The 17,898-nt window shown below is 42.8% G+C and overlaps 1 protein-coding gene across 6 annotated transcripts in view; it reads left to right on the forward strand.

The window, feature by feature from the left end:
• Window positions 1-15,542, forward strand: part of PHF20 (PHD finger protein 20) — a 47,557-nt gene extending 32,015 nt beyond the window's left edge. For 4 of the 6 annotated variants that reach the window (XM_061441719.1, XM_061441718.1, XM_061441720.1 and 1 more), the window contains 8 exons: window positions 485-583; window positions 2,287-2,448; window positions 4,649-4,818; window positions 7,879-7,978; window positions 9,503-9,698; window positions 10,553-10,952; window positions 11,811-11,994; window positions 12,798-15,542. In XM_061441719.1, the coding sequence (XP_061297703.1) occupies window positions 485-583; window positions 2,287-2,448; window positions 4,649-4,818; window positions 7,879-7,978; window positions 9,503-9,698; window positions 10,553-10,952; window positions 11,811-11,994; window positions 12,798-12,940 (1,454 nt within the window). In that variant the 3' untranslated portion in view covers window positions 12,941-15,542. The remainder of the gene's footprint in view (window positions 1-484; window positions 584-2,286; window positions 2,449-4,648; window positions 4,819-7,878; window positions 7,979-9,502; window positions 9,699-10,552; window positions 10,953-11,810; window positions 11,995-12,797) is intronic. The other 2 variants (XM_061441721.1, XM_061441723.1) reach the window with 2 other exon arrangements.
• Window positions 15,543-17,898: the final 2,356 nt, after the last annotated feature.

Here is a 17,898-nt window from a genome sequence, read left to right on the forward strand (position 1 = left end):
TGAGAGGATTGCAGTTAAAGCCAGCTGAACCACTTGTTCCTCCAGCTTCAATGAAAACTGAATACTTGACTGAGGAACCATACTAGAGTTTGGGGGGGGTTGGGGTTTTGTTCTTTCAGACTTCAGTCACAATGCAACTGAAATGTTCAGCCATAATAATTTAGAAAACAGTTATAACAAATCTCCCCAATTTCTTTACTTACAGTCTCTGAAACACGTAAGCAGGCAATGGGCATTAGTGTACAACTGATTTCTCACACATGCTATTGTAATTTTCTCATGGGACAGTCAGATTAGGACTTAACCCAGCACATTCCAATTATGAGAGCTGGGGATTCTTACAGGTAAGTTTTCTTACTGCTTGTTTTTTGCAGTGAACTGGCCCTGATTGTCCAAAGAAACCGTGAGGTCTTTAAGAAAGTAATTAAGTAGAATAAGCGTGTATGTGTCTCACAACTTAAGTTGGAATGTTGTCTAATTTCAGCTGTCAAAGAACACGAGAAGAGCAAAGAAAGGAAATCCAAAGACTATGGAAGGTCCAAGTCAAAGAAAAAGAAAAAAAAGAGAAAGAGAACTAAGCCTGGTAAAGCTCTTTTTTCTTCTGTAGGGAAATACAACTTCATTGGTTTGTTTTGGCTGTTCCTTAGTTTCATGCTCTTGAGTGAGCATTGCAGAGAAGACTGCTTGCTTCGTTAATCTGTTCTAATATTATTAAGTGGTTAATATTGTGATTTGCAAGATAATTTGTTTCTTGGTTGAGCTGCACCATTATTGCTGGATGACAGCTTGCAGTAGTGCATGTAATGGCACAGAATAAATTAACTCTAAAATAAATATTAAGTATTAATAACATTAAGCATGGCTTTTCATTAGCAAATGCACCTTAAGTTGCACATAAGTATAGAGGGTGTAGATTCCCTGAATTTGCTACCAAACACCGTGTGTACCAGATGTTCTCAGTTATATAACTTAGTTTTGGTGCTTCTTTAAAAGCCTCATCTAAAGTCTGTACTCATGCTGTGTCCCTCTGTCATGTCTCCTAACATGCTGTTCCACCTATGGTAATAGGGGTGTAGTAGGAACACGTCTTCACTCTTGATTTTATCTACAGAGGCTTGGGAATGCTTTCCTCGGGGCACTTTACACTTTGAAATTCATATCTAGGCCCAGGTGTTACTGGTGATTGGATTCTTCTCCTCTGGAGATGGCAGTTGATTCTGGAAGATGTCTCTAGTGAAATGCTTAGAGATCAAGCGTGGCAGCTTTCTCTGCCATTGATGGATGTCTAGGATCATTAATGCAGCACATTTCAAACTAGCATGCGTAATTTGTTAAACCAGAGCTTCTTACGGAGGAGTTCCCGAGATGGGAAGGAAGATGGATTGCATTTTTGTTTGCTGCAAGTGAAGAAATAGGGCAAGCTGTCATGAGAGAGTAGAGCAGGAGAAGGAACCATAGGCAGACTGACTCAGAATTGTGCTGAAACAAATATTTTAGTGAGGTTCTGATTGTATGGTGCCCTCAAATATGACAATAATATGCATACTATCATTTGTAGATGCACAAATAATTTGCAGGTAGTACCCACTATTACTTGTCCGCCTGCTCTTGGATTTTGAGATGCTGCTTGCCCCCCTTCTTTTGATGCTGCTTGTGGTTCTTCAGGAGCTTTGAAGGTTTTCTCCAGACAGCTGATTGGAGGGTGCTGCTTATAACTGCACATAGCCTTGATGTGTCAACACCGAGGATGTGCTGAATGGATGCTTCACAGAGGAGCTATTCTAGGTGTTTTTTGCACATGGTCTTAACTGGGCTTCTTTCCACTCATGCATCCTGTTCCATACATACACTAAGAAAATAAGAGATGCTTTTTGCCCACTTTGTAATCTGAGAGATGAGGGGATGTGTGTGGTAGCCCATGTGAATGATAGTGGGATACGAGGGAGAGGTGTCCAGCTAACAGTGCTTACGTGGAGATGCCTGTAATGCATTGTAAGCATGTTCACCCTGAAGAAGTTAGGTTTAGCCAGCCTTTTCAGCCTCTCTCACATACATCAGCAGTGAAGGATGACAGAGCTGTGTAAGGTTTTCCTGGTTCAGACAATAACTTTATTGCCTCTAGAAAGCTTCCAGCAGCGTAACAAAGTCCTGCAGTCCTGGCATAGTGAAGTGAAAACTGTCACAAGGAATTATACATCCCTGCTCCGTGCATGGTGCTGGTTTTCTCTTTTCTCAACTTCTCTTGACCCCAGATTTCTAAGAATACCACTTGTTACGATTTTGCAGACTACTCTGGCAGCGAGGAAAACACGGATGTTTCACAGGAGCTTTCTCCTGAAAAATCAGGTGTCACCAAATCTGTTCCTTCCAATAAATCATCTGCCCATACAAGCACAGTGCTGCACTGCTCTGGGTCCGGGCAGCACAGAGGAAGATCAAAAAGAAACGGTAAGCTGACTCTCCCCTCTGGTTTGCTGGTTCTGTCTGGTACTACCAGTAAATGTGTGAGCCTCACTAACGTCTGCCGAAGTCAATACCCATGATGTACATCTGGCTGTTCTTATGCAGGACCATGTGTTTCCTTTCCCCTGCCCGAACTAGTTGAACCCAGTTCCTTTGCCAGAGCTTGATGTTGCTTTTTGCTTTGACTTCACAGAAACTCTTAAGACCGTTGCCCTTATTTCAGACTCAGACTCATTTTGCACCTTTTTGCAGCCCTGTATTTACTCTATCATAGCTGTGGTCGAAGTTTAGTAATTAAACTTTTAGTATTTCAAAGGTTTCAATGAAGTAATAATTCAGAGTTAAAAACAGAGGTTATGCAAGCTTTATGCAGTATGTGTGCTGTGTTTGAGACACCACTGGATGTGGTTACATGTAGTTGTGTACACTATGATATATGGTTACAATGACTTCCTGAGCTTCATGATGATGATAAGCTCTTTATTAGTATCTTCATAGTACTTCATAAACAGAGCTCATAAAAACGTGGCTGCTGTTCCAGCTTTCAGAGTTTTCAGTATTTACTGTCACAAGCTGGTACAATAAAAAAAGGCAAACAAACATTTTGTTCTTTCTGTTATTAAAGCTCACAAATTTGAAGGAAATGGGAAATATATGACAGCTTGATTATGTGCAGGAGCCTTAAGTTCCTCACTGATTCCTTGTGGTAGACGTGCACTGTTGGTGACCATTTGATTATGCTTTGACACAGTTGTTTTATTGTTTGGAATTAGGCAAAGTGTAAAAATTTAACTTCAGTTAATTCCATCACACAGGGAACAGAGGAAACATTTAAAACTACTGAAGCGCAGATGGCGATAATGTCTTAAAACATGTTCTGCAAGTCTGATGAGTTCTGGTTATGGAATATATTTACCATAGTGTGTATTGCAGTTTAGTAACTTGGCCATCAGTTGCTCAGAATTCTTTTGATCAGTTCGTAGACATTGAAAGAGGTGAGAAGTATTGGAAATGGTTTTATTTCATCCTGTTTGCAATTCTCTTAACTGCTTTTTGCATCTGCAGAGCTCGTATTAATAAGAACAGCAGTGCCCAGATAAACAAGATCTGGTGTAAGCAATAGTATAGCTTGTGTAGTAGAATGGAAGCGCTGTTGCTTCCAGAATACTTGAGGAGTGTCCTATCTCAGAGATGGAATAAAGCTCTAAACCTGGAAATGAACTAATACAGTGGGTTCTCAGGCCCTTAAATTTGAGAAGAGATGTCTTCGCACATGACTGAGTTTGTACCACAGACTGGTTCTTCTGTTTCTGCAGTGCTGTTCTGGGGCCTAAGTGATCAAAATAGTTCTTACCCAACATAGGTGAGAGACCACAGTCTGTTTCAGAGCGACTAAATTTACTCTATTCCACCTCATTAGAGTATTTTGCACATAATTAAAATCCTTGCCTTCTCCCTCTGACCCTCCCATCCTACCCCCAAGGAATACATTGCATTAGTAGTGAGGTGAGCATCTCAATTTAGCATGCTGTTCGGGACAAGATTTTCCTGGCAGTTTTATTCAATCCACTTGAAGCATTAAGTGCTATGGGAGCGTTCTTAAAGAATACCTGCACTGCCCCTGAACTGATAAGTGTGTCTTCAACAGGAGGCTAATGAACATAATCATTTCTGAAGCAGGATTAAATTCTGTGTTGGACTCTGAATGTTTCTCGAATGGAGTCATTACTTTGTGAGTCAGAATGGTTCATAGCACAGAACCCTCTTATCTCTTTCTGGGAGCTCTAGTCTTAGAGTACCAAGCCACAGTTCTATACAGATTGCAGGAACTACTATGAATCCTGTTCTAATTTATATAATGGGATTTTATTACACTTACTTGTCTTAAGAGACTTTTTGTCTTTGGTTTGAGGCACTGTGTCGAGAGTACAGTGTTAATGACTGAAGCTGTGAAGTTGGAATATTTTGAAGGAACTAATAAGAATATAAAACTTCATTATACATAGTAGTAACTTTAGCATTAAAGTTCATCATATGATGTAGTAACATTGCAGTGTTCCTTAAATCAGATGGGGAACTTGTGCTTTTAGAAATGTCTGTCTGCATACTCGGGGTGAAATCGTGAGACTTGCTTGGGGGTTTTGTCATTACTTGGGATTTTACCTAACTTCTTTTTTTGGTACAGAGGATGACACCCTGAGTGAGTCATCTCTGGAGAGCTTGCTGTGGAGCGATGATGACTGCAGTCAGGACGTTGATGTCACCACGAATCCTGATGAAGAAGTTGAAGAAAGCGATTCTGAGATTGTTCGCTGTGTTTGTGAAGTAAAAGAAGAAAATGACTTCATGATTCAGGTATGACGTGGGGGGTGAATTCCCATTTTGGTGAATGCAGTAGAAGATGTCAGGAAACACGCATAGGTACAGTCTGTACATGAAATAAACCGCCTCTGTCCTCTGAAATAGGAATTTTTTGTCTAAGGTAACCTGTCAGCTTGAGCAGCTGCAATGATAAGTAGAGACCTTTCCTTTTTAATACAGTGTGGGTTTTTAATTGAAGAAAAGTAAGGGGAAAGGGCCAATTCTATACAAGTCATTGACAGTTGGCTACTCGCTTCTGGATTTGCATTTTGCTACACATGCAGGGCAAAAGATACCTTGTGCATTAGTAGGAAAGGGTGCAGTGATGGGCAGTGGCTGAATAACATCTGAGTGCAGAGGAGGAACAGGAGCCTGACAGTTGGGGATAAAGGAGGTGGCTGCCCTCAGGGGAGATGGATCAATGTAAAACACAGATACAGGCTGTAGTATAATTTTCTGGCAGAAGTAGGCTCAGCACTAGTTTGTGACTGCAGAATGCAGAGAGCTGTCAGCTAGCTGAGGACATAGTCTATGGATAGCTTTCACATAAGGTTTCGTGGGCTGCTTCTGAGATGGGTTTTCTGGGTTGATCTAGTTTGGGGATTGGGGTTTTTTTTGAGTGTATTGCAAAGTTTTAAACGCTTTGGCTGTGTTATAAAAGAATTGCCTAGGAGAGCAGGTTATTCTCTCTGGCAAAGAGATGCAGATCAGCAGCATGGTAAGTACCTGCATTCATTATGGAGACTGAAGCAATAGGAAGTGGGGATCAAGGAGCTGGTAACAATATCTAGGGGCAGAGGGGGGTGTAGGATGGGCATATAGTTTGCTTAAGGTGCCATATGCTGTGCTCCCCCCACACCTTCCTGTCAGGCTGTGGTTTTGGGGGGAAATGTGTTGAACAATCTCTTCTGTTGTTGGTGTAGAAATGCCTGAGTTAGCTAGTTGAGTATAGAGCTTTAATGCAAAGATAACACGGAATTATGATGAGGGGAGCCTATTTTCAGCTTTCCAAAGGTGTAGTGCTGAGATTGACACTTCCCTTTTGACTATAGCATGAGAATCCTGTGTAGTTATCATAACTTTGTAAGATTTCTCCCCTGTTTCCTACTCAGACTTTAATTTGACACTTGGAAACTCGAATTTGGAAGCATCTTCACTAAAGAACTTGCTTTTAGACTTGTCCTCTCTTCCTAAAGATATGTAATTTTGCTCAACGTATGGGCTTGTTAGAGAATTCCGGGGCTGGATTTGGCATCCTCGGAGGTGATGGATGTGAATGAACTTGGGATATTTTTGTTCTGGAGGATGAAAAGGTGTTTAAATAAATGCCCATTGAGTTTGGTTATTTCCTTTTTACGTCAATTTAGATGTTACTGCACAACTCTGCATGGTTTTCCTCTTCAAATTTTATATTGGCTTTGCTTTGAATCTCCCTATTACTGCTTGGGCAGGGGGTAGCACCTATGTAGCATGTGTCCAGAGTAGTTGCCTGGCCAGCCAGGCTGTGAAGTGGGACATGCAGATAAAAGGAAGGACCCGTGCCCTGATGGGATGGATATTTAAATAGCAGTTGAGTAAAATAAAAACAGTTGGGGTGCTTCATTAGAGTTCTGGGCAAATTTGCCTGGAAAATCCCAAAGTGTCTCTCTGCCATATGGCAGGAAGGTAGGATGCAAGTGTGTATCAAGTGTTCTTATCTTTAGCATATTTTTCTTACTGTTTCCTTTGTTTAAGGACACCTTTTTCTGGCTCCTACTGATCACTTTGTGAAAGGTGGATGGTCTCTCAGCCTGTTTTTAAAGCAACTTAACTGCTTTAGGACTGTTTACCCATTTTGTAAGGCAAAACATTGTTAGTCCCATCTTACAGAAATCTTCTTCTCTCTGACCTTACACATCCTCTGTTCCCAGCACTTCTGTTTCCTCCACACGTAGACCACTAATTTAATACAGTGATGTGTTCAAAAACTGGTGGTCCCTTTCTGTCCCTCCTAGCTTGAGGAAAGACTGCAGATAAAAGCAGCAGTACTGAAAGTGGCATAAGTAGTGTTCAACACAGATGTTGACTAAGTTGGCATCTCTGTAGGTCAGTGAAGAGCAGCATCTGGGATTGCTGCAGTTGCTCTTTGGTTTAGCTCATTTTGAAGACTTTGCCAATATTGACGATTTTTGCAGTAAGCTTTTGGCTTATGCTCCAAGAAGCAAAGGTTGTGCTCTGTTGTCTCAACTGCTTATGAAAACAGTAATTCTGAATGACACCACAGTTTAAATCAGAATCGGCTTGGATGTTCTTCAGTGGAGATTCACCCCATGTTTCAGCAGTCTTTAGGCTACAGCTGAAGTTTTGCCTCCTTGTGAAAGGGGAGAAAGTGACTGAAACAGAACATGTGGATAGTTTTTCCTGCTTAAAACCAGTATGGCTTTAAGTACAATGATTGCATCTTTAAATAGCATAACTGTGCTATTTAAATTATGTTCAGTCCTGGCAAGTATGATTGCCCACACTTGGAAGGATGTCAGAAGTTTTAAAGCTAGTGCAAGTGCTTCTGCATTTTGGTTTGATGTTAGACGTACCTTTGAAATAGGTAAGATGTTAGAGATACAGATGTCAGTAAAGGGTAATACTGGCTAGTCTGGTGTGACATAAATATCCCTTCAGTTTTATAATGGAATGTGATTTACTGTTTGAAGGGGAAACTTTTTCATTCAGAATACTTGATATATTTTCTTAAGCAAGCTTGATTGCATACTGTTTTCTGTCCTGATTATGTGTGAAAGATTTTCATCTCCAAAGGGAACATTTTTTCAGCATCTCTCCTTCTACTTGGTAATTGTTGTCATTCTCCAGGAATCCATGTGAAAATCTGTGGGAAGGGTTTGAATTTTACTGTAGTCTGATTCTTTAATGTATTTGCTTGTAGCTGGAAAAGGGGGTGGGTATTAATATACCTTTTTGTCTTAAAATGTGGGGGTGATGTGTCTTTTACTTGAGGTAATCTTGCTGAGCACCTGTAGGCTTCATTTCTGTTGATGTACACTTCTTGACTTTAAACAGTGTGAAGAGTGTCTGTGCTGGCAGCATGGAGTCTGTATGGGTTTACTGGAAGATAATATACCTGAGAAATATACCTGCTATATTTGCCAAGATCCTCCAGGTACAGACATTTCAGGTTACAGAGCTTTCTTTTATGTGCAGTAACTTTATCAGTTTATCTGCATATTGCAAAGATTAAACTTCTTGCTCCCCTAGCTGCGCCTGTCATTCCAGGTAATAGAAGTTGAGTGATAGATACAGAAAGTTTAATTTCTGTGACTCTGCATGAGTCAATATTGTGGAATTGCAGCTGCACAGGAATAGAAGTGAACGTTTTAACTGTGGTGACCATCTGTCACATGTATACCACTAATAAGGATTGTACTGTCTGGCTATGGAAAATGAATTTAGAAGCACTCAGGAAACTTAAGCAAAAACTCCCCGTGGGCACATCTAATGGGATGTGAATGCAGCTTTCCTCCAGCAAGACCAGGCTTAGGAGTTCCTTAAGTTAGCAAGAGGCTCCCAGGCTCTCAGCAGCAGTAGCTCTTACCTGTCTGACTGCATTACTTTTAATGGTAATGGGTAATGCAGTCAGAGTTGATTAAGCAGCACATTCTCTACTCTTAATTATGGATTTTAAAATGTCTTAGTCCATCTAACACAAGGTATAATTACAGTTGTGGGCATCTTTTCTGGCTTCCTACTCAATGAATTATAAAGCTTTGCTGAATATGGAAACAGATGAGGTCCGGGCTTCAGTCCATGTTCATTAATAATGAGAAAATGGGATCTTTGTGCCTAATCACAAGGCATTTTAAGACAATTTCCATTTATGTACATATTTGCATTGTCATCTCTGCTTTGGTTTTTTTGGGGTGTTTAAAACTACTAACTCTTCTCTAGCTTAACTTATTGATTTGTGTAGCTTGTATTCTAATAGCAAGGAATACATGCTATGCTTACGTTTGTGTGTTTGCAGATTAGCATGCATCTCAACTCCACTGTTTCTAATAATATCATTTTGTTTGGCTTTTTAAGTTATTTATACTGATGCACTTACCACATTTAACATCATTTCAGCTGTTGTTGATATTCCAAACTCTTAAGGTAGAATTTGCATTATTAATAGCCCAGTTTAGGCAAGTTCTCCATCAGAACCTCATCATTGATTCCTTTAAAATTTACTTGTAAATGGCTGTGCTAATGCATGTATGATGCTTAAAAACAAGGCCAGTGGGGAAGGGATGTTCACTGCCTTTTGCTGCATTTTCTGTCTGTAGAGAGCTCTATTTAATCTGTAGCCTTAGTTATAACCATGGTTACTAGACACTGATAACCTGCTAAAAATACACTTTTTTCCTGTGCATCAGCTGCAGTTACCTGTTGTGGTTGTCCTGATGGAATTTGGGATCTGAATGCTCTTATAGTTGGGCAGAGATTTTTGACTGAGGTTATCTCACTTCCCACTTTACAGGTTTTTCATGTCTTCAGGGTTTTGTCTGCTATTCAGGGTCTTTATTGGTACCATTGGTAATAACAAATAAGCTGTTGGAAGACTTGGAGATAATCAGAATTGCTGCTATTAATGTTAACATACCATAATGAATGCTTCATTTTAACACACTCATTACTGTTGCTTTAGGTCAGAGGTCCAGCTTAAAGTACTGGTATGAGAAGGAGTGGTTAAGTAATGGTCACATGCATGGCTTAGCGTTTTTGGAAGAAAACTATTCCCACCAGAATGCCAAGAAGATTGTAGCCACTCACCAGCTTCTTGGCGATGTACAGAGAGTGATAGAAGTACTGCATGGACTGCAGCTGAAGATGAGCATATTACAGTAAGCAGTGTTTAAGTATCAATTGGCATGTTCTCGATGTGAATCAGATTTCAAATAGTAGAAAAATAACTGGAAATTCGGACTTACTTTTGTGCTTCTTTGTGGGTATATAACAACATAGTTTGGCTTGTTAACGTGACCTGGGAAAAGGACTTGGCTGCTTAAAAACTATGTAAGTGTGTTGAAGGGTGTAAATTGACTTGTATATAGAAGGGTTGGGAAAGTACGAAGGGAAGAGGGAGAAAACTAGTAGCAGCAGCTTCTCCTAAAGCACCTAAATAGATGTAAGTAACAAGAATGATGGGTGTATAACCTATGACAGCATTATTGTAATGCTTGCCTTCTCCATTCCAGTAATTCTAAATCAGAGCTTTTCCTGCAGAAAGCAAATCTTTTTGTTCAGCATAATGTTTTAATGGAAGAGCAGTTGCACCTTCAGCCACGTGTAGCAGTTCATTCCTATGCAAAGATTACTACAAATATAGATGGAAAAAATAACGTATTCTGCAAGGATTGTAGAAATTGAGTTTTCTGCATCTTTTCCTGTTTAAACTCACCCTGGGGTTCTGACAACTGTAAACATTTCTAACACAAATCCAGCAGTTTTAAACTGATTGAATTCCATATTTGTAATATGCTAGTTGATAAATTACACAGCAGGAGGTGTTTGGAAAGCAAAGCTTTTAGTGCTTCCAATGTACTTAAGCACTTTCCCCCTTCCATTTAACCTGCAGTGATGCAGTAGGGTCACTGGCAGTACTTGAAACACTTCTCTTTCCTCTGTGGAAAGGATAGTTTGTGTCGTCACTTTGACGTTTAAATTCGGGTGGTTTACTTTCTTTATGTTTGAACAGAAATAAAGAGCATCCTGACCTGAAGCTTTGGTGCCATCCGTGGAAGCACATCACGGTGGATGAGAAGATTCATACAAAACACATCATTCACATTGAGGAAAACTGTTGCAAAGAGGAGACGGCAAGTTATAGAACTTGGAATGGGACAGTTGAGAAACCCTCAACCATTCCTTCTGTGGAGGAATCGTACATTACAAGTGAACACTGTTACCAGAAGCCTCGAGCCTATTACCCTGCGATAGAGCAGAGGCTGGTTGTGGAAACAAGAGGTTCAGCCATGGATGATGGAGTAAATAGAATACGGGAAAACGGGGACGATGCCCTGTCAGAGAGGTTTGGCTGGAATCTGGACCGAGAAATATGCAAGATGGAGAATGAATCCAAACACAATTACTCTAAGGTATTTGTATTAAAGTAACCGTCTCTGCGTTAAAGATGTGTTTGCCTGGCAAAGTGAAGACCTCAACACTTCTTAGCAGTATTTAGTTTATTTATTTGTGTTCAACTTTTTTCTATGCTGTTAAATGCAAGTTGCCAATACAAATTAAAATGAAAGCCTCTGGGAAATACCAGCCTCCCTTCTTTAGATGAAAAGGTTGTTTAGCTTTTATTTCATGCATGTGTAAGGTGAAATGTTTGGTTTTTTTTCACTTCTCTATCAAATCAGTTGGGATTGCAGTGTGTTTCCCAGAAAGATGTGTATTTCAGTTCTTCAGTCTTCTAGGAGCATTTGTTGTGTTTCAGCAGAATGATGACAAAAGTAGGGGGGTAGAATCAACACTGTGACAGTGTAGTCAAGTTTTATAAGGGGTGGTGATGGTTTTTTTTCTAGATGCTTCGCTGAAAGCTGTAGTAGAATTGAGATTATATTCCTTCAGGAAAAATCCCTTCTGACTGCGAAGTCATTTGCTCTTTACTTGATTACTGTCATGTTACAAATGGCTTCAGTGTTCCCAAGGATGCACAGGTGAAGGGCTGGACTTTGGCAGGGAGCTAGCTACATGGATTTATGTTTTCTCTTGAAAATCGGATGCCTGTGAAGTGCAAAGAATAGATCTTGGCAAAATACATGTAAAAATATGTCTGTATTTGCCCAAACTGCCTTAACGTTCATGTATGATCTCTTCTCTGTGTCTCTGTACTCCCATTAGGCTAAGATCAGTTGAGCAATTAGCTTGAGTAACTGTAAGGACCCAGACAGGCTGGTTTCCCACTTGTGTTTCACAGTAACAAACATTAATGTGTGTGTTCCTGCTAGGTAAGAGAGTCTGTCTCTAAGAAAGGCTCTCCAGAGGAAGCAATTGAAACGAAATTGCTGGAAAAAGACAAAGAAGGAGTTGTGAACTCGCAGCTGCAGTGGCAGCTGAATCTTTTAGCTCACGTGGAATCTCTGCAAGATGAAGTCATCCACAGGATGGATTTCATTGAGAAGGAGCTAGATGGTAGGTGACACTTTCCTGTTTCAAAAACGAACTTGTGATGAATGACTCATTCAGAACATGTTAACCTGAGTTTTACTTCTGCAGCCCTACAAAAAGGTGAGCGTTGCTTTGTCCGATTACTGCATTTACTGAGAGCAAACAGCCAGGACTGGTATGGGGGTGGTGGTGTGGATTTCAAAAGAAAGATCAAATTAAAACTGAGCAGAACTGCACAGAAAAAGGTTCTGGTACAGTGTGGCCTGAGTTGACTTCTGGTCAGTTGTATTGCTGGTTCTTGTTTCCCACTGAGAAGCTTTCGATCAGGAATTCATTTTCTTTGTGTGGTAGTCAGTTCTTTTTGTGCCTTTGGATTTCATCCTCGTTTTCTGTTACCCAGTTCTTTCTGTCTTTGCCCATTATAGTCTATTGATAGCAAAGTTCTTTCATTAGAATAGTCCTGTCCTTTTAGGATCTTCAATTGCATCTAATGCTGATCTCAAAGGTAATCTCATGGTATAAGCTTCCTGTCCCGCAGTGTCCTTGCGGTGGAACTGATATGCATCAGAGGAGGTTTAGCACCAGATTTCACACTATCTAGTCATGAGTTTTCCTTCCCTGCTTTTTCCTAGGAACATCAGAACCCCCCTCTGAATTGTTTGTCATGTATCAAAGGTTGGCATGAGGAGCTGGGGTTTCTGAAATACCACATGGTAAAACTATTGCCCACTGCTCTTCACAGAAGATGTAATGAATTCCTGGTTTGTGACTTCAGGTGACCTGTTCACTGAGCACTGCAGTAGTGACACTTCTGGTTTTCTTTGCAGTTTTGGAGAGCTGGCTGGATTACACAGGCGAGCTGGAACCACCAGAACCACTGGCTCGACTCCCTCAGCTCAAACGTTGCATAAAGCAGCTTATAACGGACCTAGGCAAAGTGCAACAGATTGCACTCTGCTGCTCAACATGAGACTAGAAGATGTTGGAGACTGTTACTGAGTGCGAAGTTGGAGCATCTGATGTGAACAGCTCTGTATATTTAAATGAAATGAGCATGCTGGTTGCATGAGATGCAGATTGACTTCAGGGATTTGTGAAGAAGCGCTGTTCAAAGAACAGCTAAAAGGTTATTTCGGGTGTATTTGGCCATTGTAACGATACCGAAGAGGTCGTGCTGTTGTCTTCAGAGGTTGGGTGTTGGTAAATTACACTTAAATTCTCACTCCTTTACAAGTTGCTCAGTTAAACGGTAGACTTTTTCATCCTTAAATTGACTAAAAATTGTGCCACTGAAGAACAGAGTTCTAAGAGCCAAAAATGTTTAGTTGACAGAGGTTGTAAATAACTTTGCATAGTTTAAGTGACTTGTGTCATGTTTTATTCCTTCTGGTTTATGCATAATAGCACACAGTATTTAATCATTAGGAAATGTTATAACAGTTTTCAGACTTAGTAGGTATGAATGTCCAGCTCTTAACTGTCACGTGTTACGTGGAGGTTTGCAGGTAACAGTGGCCTAACCCCCACTTCTATTACGTTAAATAATGTAGCAGAAGGTCACAGGTGGATTGCACTCACTTTCAGAATAAATGATTGTTTTCCATATTTATCCTGTCACTATCACATGAGTTGGTACTGGGGAGACACCCGTTAACGTTGTGTGGATGTGCATTCTTGAGCTCTTAAACATGGCCACGCTGTGCCTCCTGAAGCAGTGCAGTGGGACACCCTGGTTGTGGCAGTGGGAAATGCCGCCCCGGATAGACGCGCTCGGCGTCCCAGACTTCGCAAGGTCTGTGGTGGATGTTGTGTCATTTTCTAGCCATGTGTTAATAATTGCCATTCCGGTTCTGTTTTGAAATGTCGACTTCTTTTCAGTCCTCTGAACGTGTCCATTGTAAAGACTCTACTCTGAATGTGTGGTTTTGGGAATCAGTTTTATATTGTGTAAATAAAGCCTCGAGATCTATGCATGAGGTAGTGGCCTCGCAGGCAGTGAGTGGGTTATTACCTTACACAGTGTATGTTCACCAAGTCCCTTTTTATACCTTAAGTTTGAATTTTCTGGTTTGTGTTCCTTTGTGAGAGCAAGGTGAAAATGCTGCTTCTGGTCCGGTCGCGTTATCCCTATGAAACGGTGGTGTGTTGTAAGTATTGGAAATGTTAAGTCTTTCAGCTGCAGATCATAGCTCCATAAATACCGGCTGTGACTTTAGTTTCCCTTCCCAAATGTTGCTGAGAAGTTCAGTGTGGAGTGTGGGAAAGCTGTTTCTGCAGAGAGAGGGTGTCCTTAAAGAGCTGGATTTGTTACCTTGATCTTGTGTGTGGTGGTACCACCAAAGGGGAAAGCTCAAACACAGTTGTAATTGAAAGGCCCATAACTGTAGGAATTACTAATTTTGGACATGAATCTGTAATGTTTGTATACAGCAAATAATGTAAACGTGAAATATCCACTATTATTGTAGGAGATAAGGGTATCTACCCAGTGAGTATTTTATTTCCTTTAGAAATCAAAATAATTAGGCTGCTCTAGGTAGTAACTGAGGCTTTTGTGCCAAGATTCATTTGAGGGGATAATTTGTGTCACGGTTTTGTAGTCCTAGTTGGTCTATAGTGAATACAACACATGTACAGCAGAAAAATAGTTATTTTTCTGTAACACAATTGAAATAAAGCTTACCTGATATTTAAGTATCACTTTGCTCCCCGAAGATGAGCCCAGTGCTTACACCTTGTCTCCTTCCTGTGAATGATACCTGGATTCGTGTGTACTGTGTAGCTCTAGAACAGGCGGCAGTAACAGGACAACCAGGACAGCATCAGAAGGAGCACACCAGACACTGTGAAGGTTTTGGGGTGTTTTCAGGTGAGATGGGCCAGGAGGGTGTTCCCTGGTTGAAATGAAAGCAAGCACTCCCACGGGGCATCTCGCAGAGCGTAGCTGTGGTGTTAACACATCAGCTGTGCTTAGAGGGCACGAAAGCAGTTCAGTCCCTGAGCAGACTTTTCACTCCAGAGCAGAACTTCTCCTTCCCAAGCCATCGCTTTTTGTGTGTCCATTGTAGGCTTTTACTTTGCCAGTTTCTTTTTGCTCAGGGCAGGACCTAAGATTTGGAAGAAGAGGTGGTTCTGATGGGGGTATCAACTGGCAAATACTGGAGACTTGGTGGGTAGAGCTGGGGGAGCCCTTGTAGCTAAAGACTGAAACTATTTATTTAAAGTAGAATAGCTTTCCTCATGTTCAGGAAAGATGCTTTATTGTGCTCTGCCTGGATTCATTTTTGTCCCTGTTCTTGCAAGTTTCCACATTGGTGTTTCTTAGTGTGGACCCACGGTTTGGTCTGGCAGGTCACTTTTTATTTAAATCACTGGTAAGTGAATGCAACGTGGAGCCTTGATGAAATGAGCAAACATTGCACTGTGGATACATGAATATATTTGTCTTTGTTTATGCACTATTAGAACCGAGGGCGCTGTACATAGAACTTTGCTTTGGAGCAATATTTGCAAAACTTGAAAACTTCTGTATCTTGGTGTTTGGAATAAATAAATAGGTTTTTGTTGGTTAAGTCTTAGTGAAGTCTTTCTTTCAATTAATGATGAGCCAATAAAATCGGGTTTGGACTGTTTTTCACATAGCATTGAAATGTAAATACTGTAGTTCGACAGGAATGGAGATCCTAACTGTTCCTAAAGTATGGGAATGATTGTTTTCCACATCTCAGATATTCTCAGTAGGTAAACTGAGATGTTGGATATTGTTTTAAGTGAAGAGCTTGTACATTTTATTCCCAAATCCTAACACATGTAATACGTTACCCTGGGTGTATAAAACCTGACCTGATTTGTGTGCCCGTTTCAGTGAGCAGCCTGAGGGCTGCACTGAGCACTCAGTGTCAGTGAGAGCAGCAGCTCTCGTAGCTGAGCTCAGTCAGAGAGGACTCACTTCACAACAACCAAGTGTTGCAGGTAGGAGCCAGAACAGCGCAGCTCTCACACCTGGAACTGGGGGTGTGCGAGTCTGGTACCAGGGCTCAAGTGTGAAGCCAGGACACTCATTCCAAGAGTATGGAGGCCTAAAGGTGTAGTATCTGTGAGCAGTTCCTGGGACCCAGTGAATCAGGATGAGTGCTGTCAGGTGAACATTGCAAACTGAGCCGTGAAGGCTGGCACTTCATTTGTTTCTGAAATGACAGATAAATGTCATTTCTGTTCACCTTTCAGGTGGAAAGGCGTTTCCATAGGGAGATGTGAACACCTTCAGCAGTCCCTCTGATCCCAGCAAATGCTTGGTAGCTGATCTTGTGGAAGGGATGCTCAAACAGCTTGGTGTGAGGTGGCAGAGCACAGCTGTGTATGGCAGGGTTGCACACCTGCATGTCATTACTTGTCACTGCAGAGGAAGCTGGGGATAAAGCTCTCCAAGGAGGTCAGTGCTGGCTACAGCCTCAAATCTGCTTTGACTTCAGGCTTTGTGCTGATGATGGTAATGGGCTGCTGTGTTCAAGGGTGGGAGGCTGGAGTGGGGATGGTGCCACATGGGGCTGGGCACCCCCAGCAGCACCGTCCAGTCTGAGGCAGAACCATTGATGCAGAAGCACCAAGGATGCTTCTACACCGCTGTGGATGGATCCAGGCTGGAGGAGGAGGAAGGAGGCCCAAGAGCTGATCTTTTACACAATGGGGTGGATAAGGGCAAAAATGAAGGGAAACCCCTGCGACAGCAGCGGCTCAAGTGGCTGTGGAACCAGGTCAGGGCTGAGGGACAAACCCAACCTGTGCCCTGTGCAGCTGAGACGCGGGCGCTGAGCCCGACGGCTGCACAGGTGGGTGAGGCTCCGGGCTGCTGCGTGCAGGGAAACGAGACAGCGAGGGTGGGCCTGGAGGAGCCCGTGTGTCAGACATGAAAATGAGGAGAGCCGAGCATGTCGGGGCAGGAAACCTGCAGAGGAGGGGGGTCCTGAGGCACCAGCGCAGGGAAAGGAAGGAGGGGATGGCATGAACAGCAACGCTGGGCGCTTCCCCAGGCCGTGCTGTGAGGGATGCAAAGGCTGAGGCTTGGTGGTGCTCTGAGCCTGCTGGTTTAGGTCCCCTCTAGCCCGGTGGTGCCGCACACAAGGATTTGCATTGTGCCTGTTCGGGTCACCTCGTCCTGCACGGACCCGTTTCCCGTTGCTCCTAGAACAGCACTTGTGCCGTTAAACGTTTCCAGGCTCCAGGGCTCATTTGTCCTCGGTGACCTGAGCGGTGGCTCCCCCCGTGTGGGGAGCTGGCAGCAGAAGCAAAACCCCCCCCCAGGGCATGGAGGGTGAAACCAGCCCCGTGGCTGCAGCTGCAGTTCACGATTTACTCACACCCCCTCCGTGTGAACGAGATGCCCTTTAATGAAGAGGTGATAAATGGGGGTTGCTGCGTTTCCAGCAGGATCCTGGTTCATGGCCCTTGAGCCCAGTGCAATCCGCGCGGTACCAGGGTCAGAGATCAGCTGCTGCTGTGGCCGGTCCCATAGGCACAGGGGTGAGTTTAGGGCTGGGGGAGAGCAGGAGGGTTCCCTCACAGGCCCTGTCCTGCAGCCACCTCACCCCACATCAGTTCGTGCATGACCTCGAGGGGTCCGTTCCCACCCCGGGCCAGGCTTTGGGCCATTTGCATCCTATTTCCCTGCTGCTGTGGGAGTGCGGACGTGGCCTCTGTGAAGCGGCTCCTCTTGTGTCCAGCCGCCGCTTCACCCAGCGCCATGGGGGGAGAGACTGGGGCCGCTCAGACTTCACGTCCCAAAGCGCCCGGCTGTGCGGAGCGCAGGCCTTTGGGCAGCCCCTTCCTCCGGCATCGGTACCTGTCGGTCCCCACCTTGGCCTCAGCTCTCCCCTGCCGCGGCTCCCATCTCCCGCAGCACCGACGAGCAGCCATGGCCGAAGCCATGGG

Source organism: Pezoporus flaviventris, unplaced genomic scaffold (assembly GCF_033815535.1).
Source record: "Pezoporus flaviventris isolate CSIRO_AGI_PZ_B2104156 unplaced genomic scaffold, CSIRO_AGI_Pfla_v1 ptg000213l, whole genome shotgun sequence".
Classification (NCBI taxonomy): Eukaryota; Metazoa; Chordata; class Aves; order Psittaciformes; family Psittacidae; genus Pezoporus; species Pezoporus flaviventris.